Source organism: Perognathus longimembris, chromosome 10 (genome assembly GCF_023159225.1).
Source record: "Perognathus longimembris pacificus isolate PPM17 chromosome 10, ASM2315922v1, whole genome shotgun sequence".
NCBI classification, from domain to species: Eukaryota; Metazoa; Chordata; class Mammalia; order Rodentia; family Heteromyidae; genus Perognathus; species Perognathus longimembris.
This window is the reverse complement of record NC_063170.1, coordinates 13,211,283-13,229,495: the sequence shown is the minus strand read 5'-3', so window position 1 is coordinate 13,229,495 and position 18,213 is coordinate 13,211,283. Positions and strand designations below refer to the sequence as shown.

Sequence of the window (18,213 nt, the reverse complement as noted above, 5' to 3'; positions counted from 1 at the left end):
GTAATCTTAGCTACTCAGGAGGTTGAGATCTGAGGATCTGGGCTCGAAGCCAGCCCAGGAGGAACATCTGTGAGACTCCTATCTCCAATAAACTACTCAGAAAAAGCTGGAAGTGGAACTGTGGCTCAAATGGTAGAGATCTAGCCTTGAGCAAAAAGATGCTGGACAGAGAGCCTAGGCCTTGAGTTCAAGCCCCAGGACTAGCAGGAAAAAAAGTCTTAACTTAAAGCAAACTCCCAAGTATATTATGTCTCAAAGGATTTCAATTTTCAGTGTCTTTTATTAACTTAAAATCAGTTGTAAAACTCCTTGAACAGGTTTCCATTTTGCTGTCTGTAAAATCTTGGATGTTTCCTATCATATATGATGGGACTCTGATTTCTTTTGTTCAGTAGTACAGCATTTTCCTTACTTTTCAAAAGTAATACAAGCCAGGTACCAGTGGCTCATGCCTGTAATACTAAGCACTCGGGAAGCTGAGAATTGAGGTTTAGAGCTGGCCCAGACAAAAAAGTCTGAGACTCTTTCTCCAATAAACTACCAAAATGCCAGAAATAGGGCTGGGGATACGGCCTAGTGGCAAGAGTGCTTGCCTCGTATACATGAAGCCCTGGGTTCGATTCCCCAGCACCACATATATAGAAAACGGCCAGAAGTGGCGCTGTGGCTCAAGTGGCAGAGTGCTAGCCTTGAGCAAAAAGAGGCCAGGGACAGTGGTCAGGCCCTGAGTCCAAGGCCCAGGACTGGCAAAAAAACAAAAACAAAATGCCAGAAATAGATATGTGGCTGCAGTAATAGAGCACTAGCTTTGAGCAAAAAATGCTCCAGAACATCACCTAAACCCTGAGTTCAAGCCCTGGGACTAGCACACAAAAAAATGTAATTACAAGTTATCATGAATTTGGCAGATAAGACTAATGAAATGAAGAAACATTTATTTTAGTAAGATTAACCAAATATTATTAAATCACTGATAAGTAGTAAAATGAGATAGCACAAAATACACAGTAGTGAGTATACTGTCTTACCCAGTGGGTATTTTTAAGAGGAATAAATTTATTTGTATATGCGTAGCTGCTCTTTGGTAGGATAATACAAAAACTGAAAATCAACACAATGAGAACTCCCAGGACTTCCTATGTGTAGTCTCCGGCATGTAGGCTTATTTTGATTTTGTTTTGTTGAAACAGATCTCACTGTGTTGCCCGGGCTAGTATCATAAATCATCCTCCTACACCATCCTCCCCAATATTGAGATTACAGACAAATGCCATCACACTCATCTGGCTTACAGACTATTTTAGTTGCATGTGTCTCGGCACTGGGACTTGAACTCAAGGTCTTTTTCTGCTCATGGTTGAAACCCTACTGCTTGAGTCAGACCTCTACTTCTAGCTTTTTGCTGATTCTTTGGGAACTTCTCAATTTGTCTGTCCTGGCTGACTTGGAACAACGGTCCTCAGCCTCCTGAATAGCTGGGATACCTTCATTAGACATTTTAAACAGAGTCCTAGTGTTATGAAATAGATACAGGGGCACTGCTCTAGTCAAGGCAAGGGTGGGGATTATTTTTTATTTCCTTCTATGGTCCCTAAAGTGTTTTCAGGGAGGACCTTTGATAAGTAGAATGAACACTGGTGAGTACGTACTTTTGCGAGCTAGCTCCACAGTTTGAATTGTAGGACCATCATTGGGGAAATGTTTATCATCCTTGAACCTCATGTGTAAAATTCAACTCAGGTTGCTACCTAGCTTAGTATCTGGTACTTACAATGAGTACTCAGTGAAAACCATTGCCTTATCCCCCTTTCTTATGCACTCGGCTTATAGCATACCTGCAATGTCTTACCCTAGTAAAACTCATTTTGCCAAGAAAATTTTACTTTTTTTGGTTGATAAATTGGCTGATTGTTTTGTTGTTGTTGTTTCTTCAAAACAATTGGAATGGATTTTGACCTTTTCTTGGCTGTCAGGGGTTTCTGATAGCAATTATCCAGGGTTGAGTGGGGTGGGGGGGAGGATACAAGTAGACCCTCCCACTTTCTAGTAATGTTATACTTAACATTGTGGGCCTAGTGAGTGGGTTAATTTGTGAAAATTCTAGTTATATTCTTAACAGTTTATTTACTTTTCCGTATTTTCATAGACTTAGTTTACAAAGTCTAGTCAGGCCCTGGTGTCTCATACCAGAATTCCAGCTACTTAGAAGCCTAAGATTTGGAGGATCAAGATTTGAAGCCAGCCAGGGCAGAAAAGTATGAGAGATTCCATCTCCAATTAGTCAGCAAAAAGCTGGGCTAAACGCATGACTCAAATGCTAAAGCACCAGCTGTGAGTAAAAAAACTGATTGAGAGGCTCTGAGTCCAAGCACCAGTACTGGTGTACTAAGTACCACAGATGTTGGATGTAACAGTGTTCCCTATTTGTGTTTGTTGTCATGTTTAAGTAGCCTTTGCTTTTTCTGTCTTGGGAATCCTTCCTGAATTGGAAAATGCTGGCCCGTTTCCTCTGGCAGTTCTCTTTAGTATACACATCTTTAATCAACTTTCTTCAGTTTCTTTTGGCTTTTGTGCAGAAAGAGCAAGGTTAATAGGGGACATAGCTAGTGCTCTGGTCATGAATGAATTGGAAAGATGCCTCTTTGTCTGAACATATCTAGTACTTTATCTGTTTCTAGAGACTACCTTGAGCTTGACTGGCTTCTTGACCTAAGTAAACTGTAGTAGAGCATTGTTGTCACCTAATTTACCTACAAGGTAACAAGGTACTAAAAGAGACTAAAGTGTTCATACATGCGTGGTTGTTTTTTAATGTTGGGGAATTACTGCATATTCTGCTTTAAGGAGTTTTAATATAATTCAGCAAATCAGGCAAAATTTTAGTGGAAACTACTTGGAAATAGAAACAGTCAAAAAGCTTTATGTGGCTTTTATATTTGTGTTTTGCATGTTTTTGGAGCCTTCTGTTCTGTGTGGTCCCAAGGAGGGGATCTCAGCCTATATTTATTTTTAAATTCCCAAACACTTCAGTTTTTAAATCATTTAACTTTACCAATACTCACTTTTGTGTAAGAAAAAAATCAACATCATAATATATCTGTATTTGTGTTTTCTGGGTGTTCTTAATAAAGTATAGTAGATGAGAATGAACTAGAAATATGAACTGAGACAGAACTAGAAGAGGATTCAGGAGGGAAGAAAAGGATACTAAATCTATTCCCCAGTTAACGAAGTCTTGGTTTGCTTTCTAAAGAGCTGTAAAGGTACTCATTTTATTTTACCTTTATTTTTATTTACAAAAATGTCCTATGACTGGGAATGTGGCCTAGTGGTAGATAGAATGCTTGCCTTGCATGCACAAAGCCCTGGGTTCGATTCCTCAGCACCACATATACAGAAAAGGCTGGAAATGGGTGCTGTGGCTCAAGTGGCAGAGTGCTAGCCTTGAGCAAAAAGAAGCCAGGGACAGTGCTCAAGCCCTGAGTTCAAGCCCCAGGACTGGCAAAAAGAAAAAAATGTCCTATGTGCAGGGTAGAGTTTTTGTGTTGTTTTTTTTTTAACTTGTAAAGCTATAGAGCCAGGCACTGGTGCTCAAGCCTTGTAATTTTTGCAACTCAGGAGGTTGAGAATCTAGGATCATGGTTTGAAGCCATCTCAGGCAAGAATGTCTGTGAGACTCTACAATAAACTACTCAAAAAAAGCCGGAAGTGGCACCATGGCTCTAGTGGTAGAGCATTAGCCTTGAGCAAAAGCTCAGGAATAATGCTGAGGACCAAAGTTCAAGCCCCAGAACTGGCAAAAAAAAAAAGGGGGGGGGCCTATATGTAAATGAGACCTGTTAAAATTGTATAAGATGAGTAAGGTTCACACCTGTAATCCTAGCTGCTTGGGAGGCTTAGATTGGAAGGATCATAGTTTGAGGCCAGGATGGCCAAAAGTTTTCAAGATCACTTCTCAACCAGCAACTCGCTGTGGTGAGATACATCTGTCATCCTAGGAATATGGGAAGATTGAGGGTGATGGAATTCAGAGAGCTGCTTTGTTATTACTCATACCGGAATTCCTTCTAAAAAAATCAGTCTGCATTAGCAACTGCTAAAAAGGGATCACTGATTTTCAAGGAAGCTCATCCAGTTGTAGAATTGCTGTCTGTGGAAGCTATTTCACTAAAGCAAAATCTGTTCTGTATTTGTCTACTTCACAGGCAACCCATATATTTATCTTCATATATCTACCTTCTAGCATTGTTTCTTCCCTGCTCTTCTGCTCCCATTACACTGGTCAGACTTTGCTTCTGGTTTTGTTATTATTCTTCAAGGGTCTTCTCTCACATTTTCCTCAGTCTTTGCTTCACAAAGTAAATAAAAACTGAAAGCATAAAGAAATAAACAGCTGGGCTCCAGTGGCTCATGCCTGTAATCCTAGCTCTATTTAAAGGCTAAGACCTACTGAATTGAGATTTGTAGCCAGCCTGGGCAAGAACTTCTGTGAGAGTATTATCTCCATCCAGTTAGCCACAAAAGTCGGGCAGACAGTCCAAGCACTGACTTCAAGCCCCACTACCTAAGCACACATACAGAGAGAGAGAAAGATAAAGCAAGACACCTTCCCCCCTCTACTGTTTATATAAAAAAATAAAACATATACTGGAAAAAAAATAAAACAGCTATTTCTGCATAGCTATAACAAGTAAGGAAAACACAACTGCTACTGGTGACTGTTCTTTGTCACCCATTTGAAATTACCCCATCATCAATATAAGTTGAAAATTACTTTTATCCAAGACAAAAGCTGAAATTTTTTTCATGAAGTATTATTTGTTAGGTTAACAGTGATTTATAAATATTTGAGTAGGATTGATTTTTTTTCTCTGTGTTTCTTCATTGCTCAACCTCTTTCTAACCTTCATTGACTGAAACTAAAGCAATCTCTGATTCTGGAGAATTGATTTGTCTTTACGCCACACTTAGCATTGATTGTGTATGGAACACAAATTGTTTTCTGATGTATATGCTTCCATTGCTCTTTCTTCATCTGTGACAATGAGTATTTAACTGAAAGGAATGTTCTGAACGGGGTATGGTAGCACATACCTATAATCCCAGCTATGCAGGGACTAGGTAGAAGGACTGAGATGAGGCCAGTCCTTGACAAAAATGGGAGGCCCCACCTGAAAAATAACTAAAAACAAATAAAAAAGCTGGGGATGAGTACATGGATCAATTCGGTAGAGCACCTGACTAGCAAGTGTGAGATCCTGACTTCAAACGTCACTACAAAAAAAACAGAGTAGGGCTGGGAAATGTGGCTTAGTGGTAGAGTGCTTGCCTAGCATGCACAAAGCCCTGGGTTCGATTCCTCAGCACCACATAAACAGAAAAGGCCAAAGTGGCACTTGTGGCTCAAGATGCAGAGTGCTAGTGTTGAGCAAAAAGAAGCCAGGGACAGTGCTCAGGCCCTCAGTTCAAGCCCCAGGACTGGAAAAAAAGAAAAAGACTATGTCAGGCACTGTGGTGGCTCGTGCCTGTAGGCCTAGCTACTCAAGAGGCTGAGATCTGAGAATCCCAGTTCAAAGCCAGCCTGGGCAGGAAAGTCTGTGAGACTCTTACCTCTCTGATCAGCCACCAGAAAACCGGAAGTGGAGCTGTGACTCCAAAGTGGTAGAGCACTAGCCTTGAGCCCCAGGCCCTGAGTAAAAGCCCCATGGCCAACCAAAAATAAAGACTAGAAGAAGAAAGGGATGGGTACAGAGAGGCAGGCAGGTATAAGAAAGAGAAATGTGCTAAAAAAAAATTAGTGTGAAATTTGCTAGCAAAAGTAGTTAAAATCTGCATATCAAAGTTTATAAGGAAGATTAAAGAAGTTAGTGTTAAATTTTGTTTGGAAGTAAATAACAACTACCTTTGAATTGTACTTTTTTTTATGTGTCTGTTGGTCATGAGGCTTGAACTCAGGGCTTGGATATTGTTCTTGAACTTCTTTACTCAAGGATAGTGCTCTGCAATTTGAGCCACAGCTCTACTTCTAGCTTTTTGCTGGCTAATTGGAGATGAGAGTTTCAAGGCTTTATCTATCTGGGCTAGCTTTGAGCCTCAATCCTCAGATCAGCCTACTGGAGTAGCTAGAATTACAGGTGTGAGCCACCAGCACCTGGCTGAATTGTAGGTACATTTTGAAGGGTCTATATTAAGTATCAGTAGTGCTGAGGATTGAACTTGGTGCATCTTATATCAGGTGTTCTTCTACTGAGTCCCTTCTTTTGTTTTTTAGGTGGTGAGGCTTGAACTCAGGGCCTGGGCACTGTCCCTCAGAGCTTTAAGGCTAGCGCTCTACCACTTTAAGCCACAGCACCACTTCCAGTTTTTTGATGGTTAATTGGAGCTAAGAGTCTTACCGACTTTACTGCTTGGGCTGTCTTTGAACTGTGATTCTCAGATCTCAGCCTCCTAAGTAGCTAGGATTACAGGCCCTGGCACCTGATACTCAACCCTTTTTATATGATGATAATGTCTCACTAAACTTCTTACTAAACTTGACCTTCCGGAGTGCATGCTTAGAATGCACAGGCCCTAGGTTTCCATTCTCAGAACCAAAACATAAAAATCATTTAAAAAAAAAAAAAAAAAAAAACAACTTCTTGAGGCAGTAGGATAACAAACTGAAGTCCAGATTGGACTACGTAGAAAGACCCTGTCAACAACAACAACAAAAAGCGGTATTTTAAGTGCATCTTTTTTTTTAACTCTTAAATATAAGATTTCATCCATAGTAATTCTAGATTTTATTAGTTCTGCCGTCCTGGGATTTGAACTCAGGACCTCATACTTGCTAGGAAGGCACTATTGCTGAGCCACGCTTCCATTCCCTTTTGCACTGGTGACTTTGGGAACAGAGTCTCACTTCTTGCCCAGGCACACACCTGGACCACTACTCACCTGTTTTAGGTTTCCCATCATAGCTACAATGACATGTGCACACCACTATGCCTAGCTTTGATGAAAGCCTAGGCTGGCCCAACTGCCATTCCAATCTCAGCCCCTCTAGTAGCTAGGATCACAGGCATGAGCCACCAGCATTCAGGTGAGATTTTATTTTATGATTTAGAGATTTCTAGTTAAAATTGAAGTTATCACAGATGGAATTGATTATTGTGAGGTTAAAGTCCTTCAAACATAAAATGATTTTTATTCTTGATTTTAAGAAAACTTCAAGTATGTCATACATAATTTTCATTTTCCAGTGACATTAAGGAAGTATTGGTTGGAAAGTTGTGGGTTGCTGACTTTTCTTATATGCTACTGTGTTGTATATTACATAAATATATAGCATATTTATTACAAACCCATTTCTGATCTCTTAATTATGATTTTGTTGTTGCAGGCAAGAAGACAGCAAGACCCTAGTCCTGGTTCCAATTTAGGTGGTGGTGATGATCTCAAACTTCGTTAATAGTGCAGCAGATGTGCTGCCCACCTTTATGTACTCATTGTTTCTAGCTGGCAGAAAAATTTCATTATAAGACCAGAAACTGTGATAGCTGGAGGTACCACAGTCGATTTCTCAACCCAAGGCAGTAAAAGACACCACATATTGCCATGGTTTTGCACTATGATTATAATACATGAATTTCTAATTTTTAAAAAAGCATGTAGCCAGTAATAATTTGAATTTTTTTCTATGCAAGCTTACCTTGTTGGCATTATTATAGTTGAGTTGAAACTATCCATTTGTAAAGCTTTTTTTCTCCATTTTAATTTAAAAGTTCATGTCATTTTTTAAGTGAAGAAATTAAAATTTTTATCAAAGTTTTTTCTTCAGTTGCATTTTTATACTTTTAGATATGTTATACAGCTTCTTTTTAGAAGGGCATTCTTGGTTTGTTTGGGGTTTTTTTCCCTCATTTCCTTTTGTGTTTTTATAGTCTAGAGCATTTTTAAACTGTTGATGTGTTTGCTTTATTTACAAGCTAAAAAATCCTAGTAGCATAGAGCTGTCTGCCACAGCCTTCTAACAAAGTTTACAGTTGTTAAAGTTGCAGTATCCTTTTAAACGCTAATAACACCCTTTCTTTCCTTTTAAACATTAAAACGTTAAATTGGATGTTAATTCTAACCATCCTAAGATGTATTTTAAATTCTGTTCTGTAATCACGACTTTGGGTGGAGATATTCTCCATAGATAATACTCCTACTGAAATGCCTAAAGAAGTCGCAGACTGGCTTCTGTTTATTCAGGGATTTTTTTTTCAATCAATAAAGGGATACTGGAGCTTCATGTATTTTACAGCATATTAAACTGGAGACAGTGATGACAGCTACAAAGGTATATTGTATTAAAATCGTGTTTAAAATAGCTGCTTTATGCGCATTTTATATTTGCTTGCATGCTTTTGTAGAAACAATACTGGGTGAAGAAAGATAAGTCCTTGAAAATGTTCAGAGGATACATTTTCTTCCATTAATTGTCCTGGGTAAAAAAAAAACAGTTATAGATAATATTTTGCAAAAGGACTTAGTATTAGCACCTTTTGAGATGAATTAGTGTAAGATTATTTTTAAATAAGCTTACTGTCAAATTGCAACTTTTTTTTAATATAAGACTGGAAAAAGTGCTGAATCATTTGGCACATCCTTACAAATACCTTTCATGGTAATATTCATTAAATGTTACTACTACATTTATGGATTTTTTGCAAAAATGTATTTTATCATAATAGAATGGCATTATTTTAAAAGAGTTTGAAAAACTGACAGTCAGTTCAGAAAATGAAGTCTGAATAAGATCATTACATTTAAAAAGCATATAAATATACTTGATTGATGAAGGAGGTGTGACTGTTATTGTATATAGGTCTTATAAGTCTTAAACAGATACCTGTATCTCAGAATAAAAATATTTGTTATATATTTGAAGTCATGCATGGTACAGAGTGTGTCTAAATTGTTGTAAACAGTGCATCATAAAAGGCCATGTTGATCTTGTGTAACACAGTCCTCTAAATGAATTTAGTCGGTATTTGGTGTTGTACAGCTCACATGTTTACACACTCAGTGCCCTAATTTCCCATGGGGTAATCGCCTTCTAAGTGATACTACACCTTACAGTGGTATTGTAAGGTTACTTTTATTACAGGGCTTCTTGGTTTTTGACTTCCCACATAACTTGTTTTAAAAAGTAACATGATGTTACTACATTTTTCTCTGTTGCTTCTATTCAAGGGCTTCCTTCAGTCCATCAGTAAGTAAAATCAGTTGCTATTGTGTTCCTGTTGCCATCTCTCTGTAAATACTGAAATCTTCCTATCTAGCACTGTACTACTTGTCTGTCTTAATGCTGGCATTAAGATCATAAGCCTTTTTTCTCTAATAGTGAAGCCTTTGGAAACTACATTTTTTAAGTTATTGATGCAATTTGATATTTTTTCATAGTCCATGTATTTAAACAGAATTACATCATTGCATCATCTTTTCTAAATTCATCTCCATTTTAAAACTTGCCTTAAGCCACAAGATTACTTTTGCCATTAGCCATAATTTGTGTTTGTGTGTTTAATTTACCTTCCCAATAAACTTGTGTAATGAAAACAAGGTCTTGGCTCTTCATTGACATAGCCTGACAGTTGCTGTTCTAGTTCTAGTTAGAACAGGAAAATTGACTTTATTGCTTCTGAATTTTTCTTTTATCCTATCTTTTACTTTATAAAAGAAAGCAACAACGGTGACATCTAGTGGTCATTTCTGCCAATTCCAAAGAAGACTTTAAATAGTATCACAGTTTAAAAAAAAAAAAATCTGATTGTAGGACAGTTGTTTCAGTACTGTACTGCAAGTACATCTGTACTACCAGTAGTATTTAGGATGTTGAGACAAGAGGATCTTGAGTTTGAGACCAGCTTGGGCTACATGGTGACCTTGTCTCAAAATGATTAAATAAAATATCATCATTACCCCCCTAAGATCATTTAGGAGAAATCATTATATATATTCATGCCCCAAATAGGCATGATTTGTGCCCTCAGAAAACGTGTTGTATTGCCAAAACCCAAACAATAGCAATGTTTTATGTTATATTGATGGTGCTGACTGTTCGATTATATCTGCCTTGGTTTGGTTGTAAAATAATTGCTGAATTGTCGAATAGGAGCTGATATCTGAAGGATGGCAGATGGCAGACCAAACTTGAGAGAAGATGACCAAAGGATTGCCAGCCAAGCAGGAGTTTGGCCAGTTTGAGAAATAGCAGCAGAGTATGATATCACCATGGAATTGGAAGGGGATTGCAGCAGCGAAATGAGCCCTAAAAGGTCAGCAAAGTCCGGAATGGGAGGCACAAACAGTGCTGGACTGGACTGGCCTTGCAGCCATGTGACATCTGAACCCATTGCTAAGGATGAACAGGAATGCATTGAGGGATTGGAAATTTGATGGAAAATGTGCTTGAAAAACTTAGAGGGCTGGGGTTGTAGTTCAGTGGTAGTATACTACCTAGAACATGTTAAGGCACTGAGTTTGATCCCCATAACATACACATACATTGTAAACAAGTCATTTCAAGTTAGGTATGATGGTACACACTTTCAATCCCAGCACTTGGGGAAAGGAAGTAGGGCCACAAGTTTGATACCAGTCCTTAGTCACATAGTGAAATCTTGTCTCAAAAAAACAAGGTCTTGGGCTGGGAATATGGCCTAGTAGTAGAGTGCTTGCCTCACATACATGAAGTCCTGGGTTCGATTCCCCAGTACCACATATATAGAAAAAGCCAGAAGTGGTGGTGTGGCTTAAGAGCTAGAATGCATTCCTTGAGCAAAAAAGCCAGGGACAGTGCTCATGCTCTTGAGTCCCAAGCCCCAGGACTGGCCAAAAAAAAGGTCTGGGTCAGACACTGTGGTGCACATCTATATCTCAGCTATTCAGGAAGGAGAGAACAGGAGGTTTGAGGCCCACCAAGACAAAAAAAGTTGGTAAGACACCCAGCCCCTGTCTCAGCTGGTCCCAGCTGCTCTGAATACAGAAAGATCATGATTCAGGCTGGCCACATGCAAAACAAAGATCCAAAGGTGTGGGTCTAGTGGTAGAACATATGCCTAGCGAGCTGGATGGAGATACATACGTAATATAATCCCAGTAATGGGGAGTGTTCTTGGCTTTCAAGACGGTTTACATGTCCTGTATTCTAAGTTACCTAGGACTAGCATTTTTCTGGTCTCCCAATGACAGCTCTTATACCCACTTTCTTGAGTGTTATCATCCAGGCAGCTACTGAAGCTGGTACACATACAGGTGTGTACCAGCACCAGGGCTTGAACTCAGAGCCTCATGATTTTGCCCAGTTTTCTTGCTCACTTCTGGTGCTTTGCCACTTGAGCCATCCCATCTAGATTGGCTTTTAGAAGTATAGACTTTTCATAACACAGGTGTTGCTGTTTTACAGATGAGGAAACAGCCATGGAAAAGTAAAGTAACTTGCCCATAACAAATTGATTAAGCAGCAAAACTAAGATTCAAATTTTTGAGTTTAGCTGCTGGACTTAGGTGGTCCCTGTATGTCTACCAGTATGCTACCATGACAAGTACATTCTTCATTAGCCACTTCATTTCTGACATCTCCCTCACATTGGAATATAGCCATTGAAGACATTCTCTAGAATTGGCCGCCTCTTCTGAGGCACTTCCTGCTATTCTGTTGGGTTGGAATCTGAGCTATGGCCTCCCTACCTTACTTTACCATTATCCCAAAGCTGTCACTCTCACTAACAAAAATGTGAGTAGGTTACATTTAACTGAGCAAAGGTAATCTGTTGTCTGATAGTATTCACAGAAATCTACCTCTCTCCTACCTAGCCCAACAAGAAACCTGAAGGAGTTCCCTAACTGCTGGGCTTTTGGTTTATCTAAACAAAATCCTTTTCAAGCTAGGCACTGGCAGCCCATGCCTGTAATTGTAGTTACTCAAGACTGCCATCTGAGGATCCCAATTTGAAGCCAGCCTAGGCAGGAAAGACCATGAGACTCTTACCTCTGGCCACCAAAAAGCCAGAAGTGGAGCTGTGGCTCAAGTGGTAGAGTGCCAGCAAAAAAGCTAATAATGCCTAGGCCCTGAGTTTAACCCCACTACTGGTGCATGCATGCACATACACACACAACTTTGTTATATACAGAGGCCTTTGGCTTTATGTCTTGCCTCTCACTGTACCCAAGCTATCCCATTCCAATTCAAGCCTATTTTTCTGCTAGTAATAAGACCATCTGAGTGTCAAACAGAATCATTTCCAGTCTAAAGTTCAGATACTTAACTAAGATTACTCCCCACCACCTTTTCCTAGACATCTTTCATGCTTGTCATAGTATAAGTAAATGTCTGCCCTGCTGCCATGTTAGGTATGTTAAAGATTTTCAAATCCTTCAAGAAATGTTCTTTTTTTTTTGTTTGGCAACTTTTTTTTTTTTTTGCAAAGAAAATGGGTTCTGTGTACACTTCTGCACATACAACAAACATCCAGGACATTCAGACACTGAAATAGGAGCCTAGGGGCTGGGAATGTGGCCTAGTGGCAAGAGTGCTTGCCTTGTAGACATGAAGCCCTGGGTTCAATTCCTCAGCACCACATATATATAAAACGGCCAGAAGTGGCACTGTGGCTCAAGTGGACAAGTGCTAGCCTTAAGCAAAAAGAAGCCAGGGACAGTGCTCAGGCCCTGAGTTCAAGCTCCAGGACTGGCAAAAAAAAAAAAAAAAAAAGAGCTGATACCAATACTCCTCAAGTTCTTCTGTGAACTAGAAGCAGAGGGAGAAATCCCAAACTCACTCTAGGAAGCTAATATCATACTCATCCCCAAACCAGGCAAGGACCCAACAAAAAAAGAATTATAGACCAATCACACTTAGGAACACAGATGTAAAACTCAACAAAATATTACCTAACAATCCAGAAACAGATTTTAAAAAATCATACATTGTGACCAAGTAGGCTTCATTCCACAGATGCAAGGCTGGTTTAACATACACAAATCAATAAATGTAATTCACCACATTAACAGAGCTAAGACCAAGAATCACATTGTTATCTCAGTCAATGCCCAAAAATCCTTTGGCAAAATACAGCACCCATTCATGTTAAAAGCCCTGAAGAAAATAGGAATAGAAGGAACACTCTTTAAAATAATAAAAGCCATATACAACAGACCAACTGCTAATATACTAAATGGGGAAAAGCTAAAACCATTTCTCCTAAAATCAGGAACAAGACAAGGATGCCCGCTCTCTCTGCTCCTATTCAATACAGTTCTGGAATCCCTAGCCATAGCTATAAGGCAAGAAAGGGACATTAAAGGGAACCACATAGCAAAAGAAGAAATCAAACTATCCCTATTTGCAGATGACAATGATCTTATACCTGAAAGACCCAAAAAACTCCTAGAATTAATAAACCATTTTGGCAAAGCAGGATACAAAATCCTCAAAAATCAGCAAACTTTCTGTATACCAGCAATGTACAAGCAGGAAAGGAAATTAGGGGAACAATACAACTTGCAATAACTAAAAAAAGAATAAAATACCTAGGAACTAACCTAACCAAAGATGTAAAAGATCTATTTAATGAAAACTATAGAAACAAAAAATTTAAAAAAGAAAACTATAGAAACCTAAAAAGGGAAATCAAAGAGGACACCAGGAAATGGAAAGACCTCCCGTGCTCATGGATGGGAAGAGTCAATATCGTGAAAACAGCCATATTGCCAAAGATGTTTACAAATTCAATGCAATCTCCATCAAAATCCCAACTACATTCTTTACTGAAATAGAGAAAACAATCCAAAAATGCATATTAAGCCATAAAAGACCTAGAACAGCCAAAACAATTCTAGGCAAAAGAAGCAGCACAGGAGGTATCACAATGGCAGACTTCAAGCTCTATTACAGAGCCATAACAAAAACAGCCTGGTAGTGGCACAAAAACAGACCCGAAGATCAATGGAATAGGGTAGAAGACCCAGAAATAAAACCGCACTTACAGTCAGTTGATATTCAACAAAGGAGCCAAAGATATACAATGGAAAAAACAGCCTTTCAACTATTGGTGCTGGGAAAACTGGGCAGCCACATGCAGAAAACTCAAAGTGGACCCTAGCCCATCACATGCACTAAGATCAACTCAAAATGGGTTAAAGACCTCAACTTCAGACCTGAAACCCTGAAACTACTGCAGGACAGAGTAGGAGAGACACTAGAACTCATAGGGATAGGCAGGAACTTCCTGAATATAGAGTCCCAGGGGCAGAACAGATTGGATAGAGACTCAACAAATGGGACTACATCAAAATAAAAAGTTTCTGCACAACTAAAGACATAGCCACTAAACTAGAAAGACAGCCAGCCATTTGGGAAAAGATCTTCACCAGCAAAGCAACAGACAAAGGCCTAATATCCATCATCTACAGAGAACTCAAGAAAGTAACCCCTTCCAAACCTAGTAAACCAATCATTAACTGAGCAAGGGAGCTAAAGAGAGTCAGAGGAAGAAATAAAAATGGCAAAGAAACATATGAGGAAATGTTCAACATCCCTGGCAGTAAAGGAAATGCAAATAAAAACAACCCTGAGATACCTAACACCTTACCCCAGTCAGAATGGCCTATATTCTGAACTCAGGCAACAAATGCTGGAGGGGATGCAGAGAAAGAGGATCCTTACTGCACTGCTGGTGGGAATGTAAATTAGTACAACCACTCTGGAAAGCAGTCTGGAGGTTCCTCAAAAAAACTCAGCATAGACATACCATATGACCCAGCCATACTGCTCCTAGGCATCTATCCTGAGCAACAGGATCCAGGATATGACAAGGACATCTGCACATCCATGTTTATCACTGCACAGCTCACAATAGCCAAGATATGGAAACAACCCAGCTGCCCCACAACAGATGAATGGATCCAAAAACTGGTACCTATGCAGAATGGAATTCTACACAGAGATTAGAAATGATAAAATGGCATTCGCAGGGAAATGGACAGGCCTTGAACAAATAATGTTGAGGGAAACAAGCCTAGAATATAGAGAACACTGGCACATGGTCTCCCTGATACTTGGATGTTAGGAATAAATAACAAAGAGACACAACAAAGAAAGCAGGACTCAAGGTACCATTCACAGGGAGATTTTTTTAAAAGGGAGGGGGCGGGGGGATTCGCCTTAGGAGAAAGGCACCCAAAAGTAAAACACAAATGCTAATTCACATGTACATAAAATCATATGTACATAATTTAATATCCATGCTGTAAAGAACACCAAAAATAAGGAATTAAAAGACTTCTTCCTAATCAATCTTAGAGAAACTAAAGGACTTTATGCCCTTTACCTCACACAAGATATACACAGGTGCACATCTGAAAGAAGCTGGGAGGAGGGCACAGAATGAATGGAAAATGGGGGGGGTGGAATACAGTAGAAAGGGCCCAACAGCTGCAATGGGCACTGATGAAAACAAACCAAGAAGCTCAAGGGCAGCGGGGAGGGGGGAAAAATGAGAGAAAAAGAAGGAGCAGATTATATATACTAAGCAAAAGAAAAGAGAGAGAGGTATATATCACCTGATCTGGAAGGAATTGTTTTATAATAACCACAGGGGATATAAGCATTGTAGACTAGAGTGACAATGTAGATTAAGGATAAGACTTTTTGTTTGTTTGTTTGTTTGTTTGTTTTTGAAAAAATAATGAAAGCAAGGGGGTGGGATGAGGGACTGGGGGAGGGAAGGAGGAGGAAAAATGAGGAAGGGAATAATAGATATAACAAGAAATGTATGTGTACTCACTACCTGAGCATGTAACTGTAACACCTATGTGCATCATCTTGACAAAAAAAGTTTTTAAAAAAGAAAATGGGTTCTATGTACACTTCTGCACATGGCTTTTTTTCCTTTGGAGCTATGAGTGCCTTACACATAAGGACATACACTTATTCCTAAATCAGTATTATTACAAACAGAAGGGTTTATTTACACACCTCCCTGCTGAAACTTCAATGACCTAGTTCTATGATTTTGGCATATGGTGCTGCAATGAACATCCTATTTTGTTTTTGAAACCATCTCATTGTTGTCCAGGTTAGCCTCAAACAGACTCTACTGTAGTGTCTTGAGTCACTCCCAGTAGCAGTGACTTCAAATTACATTTTTTAGTGGTACTGGGGTTTGAACTCAAGGTCTTCTACTTGCTAAGCAGATATTGTCCCACTTAAACCGTGCCCTCAGCCCTGTGACTTTATTACTGCTCTCTCTGTGTGTATACACACTAGGCTTGAACTAGAGCCCAGAATTCTCCTTAGTGGTGATTGACTACTTGAACCACACCTCCACTTCCTGTTTTTTACTAGTTAATTGGAGAAAAGTCTCTCAGATTTCTCTACCTGGGCTGGCTTCAAACAGATCATAACCTCACTGGGCACTGGTGGTTCATGCCTATAATCCTACCTATTCAGGAGGCTGAAATCTGAGGATCCTGGTTCAAAACCAGCCTGAGTAGGAAAGTCTATGAGACTCTTCACTAAACTACTCATAAAAAGCAAGAAGTGGCACTGTGACTCAAGTGATAGAGAACTAGCCTTAAGAACAAAGAGGCTCAGGGACAGCACCCACACCCTGAGTTCAACCCTCAGGACCAGCAAAATCAAAACAAAAGATATTCATATCTCAGCCTCCTCAGTAGCCACATGATTGCCAGCATTCTCTCCCAGCACCCAGTTGTTACTTCCAGTTTTGATAGTCTCCCATATTACAGTCCTGTCAAGTCAGTTTGGGAATTTAGCATGTCACTGAAATAGGCTATATAGGCATACGGGGGAAAAGACGTAAGCCGCAGAGTGGCTAGAAGCAGATGTAACTGTGGAGCTGTAGTTCATCAGGACCACCCTAAACTGGGACCAACACAGTCCTCTGTGAGAACTGCTGATTGTCCTTTTCTTTATTAGAATGGAAGCCTCATTTCATTTACCTTGCAAAATGGCCTATTCCCATCATGTATGACTCACTCCATAACACGTGGAGGGGGGGGTGTGGAGATGAAGGGGGAGTAAACCCTATTCCAGGAAAATCCTGACATATCTTTGGAATCCCCTACTTCCCTAAACGGGTGTATACTAGTCCTGTCAAAGCTTTCCAGTAAATGAGCTATCCCAAATCCCTGCAATTGGTGTCTCAAGAATCCTGTACTTGGGGCTGGGGGTATGGCCTAGTGGCAAGAGTGCTTGCCTCATATACATGAAGCGATTCCCCAGCACCACATATATGGAAAACGGCCAGAAGTGGCGCTATGGCTCAAGTGGCAGAGTGCTAGCCTTGAGCAAAAAGAAACCAGGGACAGTGCTCACTCAGGCCCTGAGTCCAAGTTCCAGGACTGGCAAAAAAAAAAAAAAAAAAAAAAGAATCCTGTACTTACACCCTGTTATTGTATGCTTCCGCTCTGAAATAAATTTCCTCTCAAATTCTTACTTTGTTTTTGTCTCTGAATTCTTTCTTTGCTGGTGACAAGCACCTGTAGACATTGGGTTGAGATCTGTCTGCTCTAAGACCTCCCTAGCCTTCACCACCACCAACTCCCCTGCTACAAATCTTGAGGGTCTATATAATGGAAAGAGGATTCTGCTGCCTAGGACCAAGGAACTTTGGACAAAGTCTTTTAACGTGCCTTGGCCTCGTACGTTCTTGTGTAAAATGTCATGTCTCAAGGTGGTTGTGATCATCCAGAGACTGAGGTAGAAAAGACTTGTACCCCAGGGCATGTTGGCCGAAAGCTCGGCCGCAACATAGGAGAAGGGCCTCTCTCCCGTCGGTAGGCGGGGAAACCGAGGCGCAGAGGATATCAAGTGTTTAAGACGATAAGTCGACAGCAAATCAGGATCCAGTTGGAGCAGCCGGGAGAGGCCTTGCTCCTCCTTCGGAGGCGGCCTCAGGATGGCCGTGCATCTCAGAAAGAGAGGTCTGCACCAACGTATGAGACGTGTGTGCGTTGGCGCGTGGACGTGGGGACTCACGAACTGTAGAGCTCCTCACTTCTGCAGCAGCCACCCTTCGCGCCGCAGTCGGGCCGGGGTAACCAGCTCGGATATCCAGAGTTTGCGCATGCGTTGCCCCGCCTCCTTAGACCCCGCCTCCTAGGCTGGAACTCCTCCCATTACCCGCCCTCTCGCCACACTTTACGGCGGGCCACGCCACT

At 40.3% G+C, this 18,213-nt stretch overlaps 1 protein-coding gene across 2 annotated transcripts in view; it reads left to right on the top strand.

The window, feature by feature from the left end:
- Cbfb (core-binding factor subunit beta) overlaps positions 1-9,585 on the top strand; it is a 44,621-nt gene extending 35,036 nt beyond the window's left edge. For both annotated transcript variants that reach the window (XM_048355376.1, XM_048355377.1), the window contains exon 6: positions 7,382-9,585. In XM_048355376.1, coding sequence (XP_048211333.1) covers positions 7,382-7,450 — 69 coding nt within the window. In that variant the 3' untranslated portion in view covers positions 7,451-9,585. The remainder of the gene's footprint in view (positions 1-7,381) is intronic.
- The last annotated feature ends 8,628 nt before the right edge of the window (positions 9,586-18,213 follow it).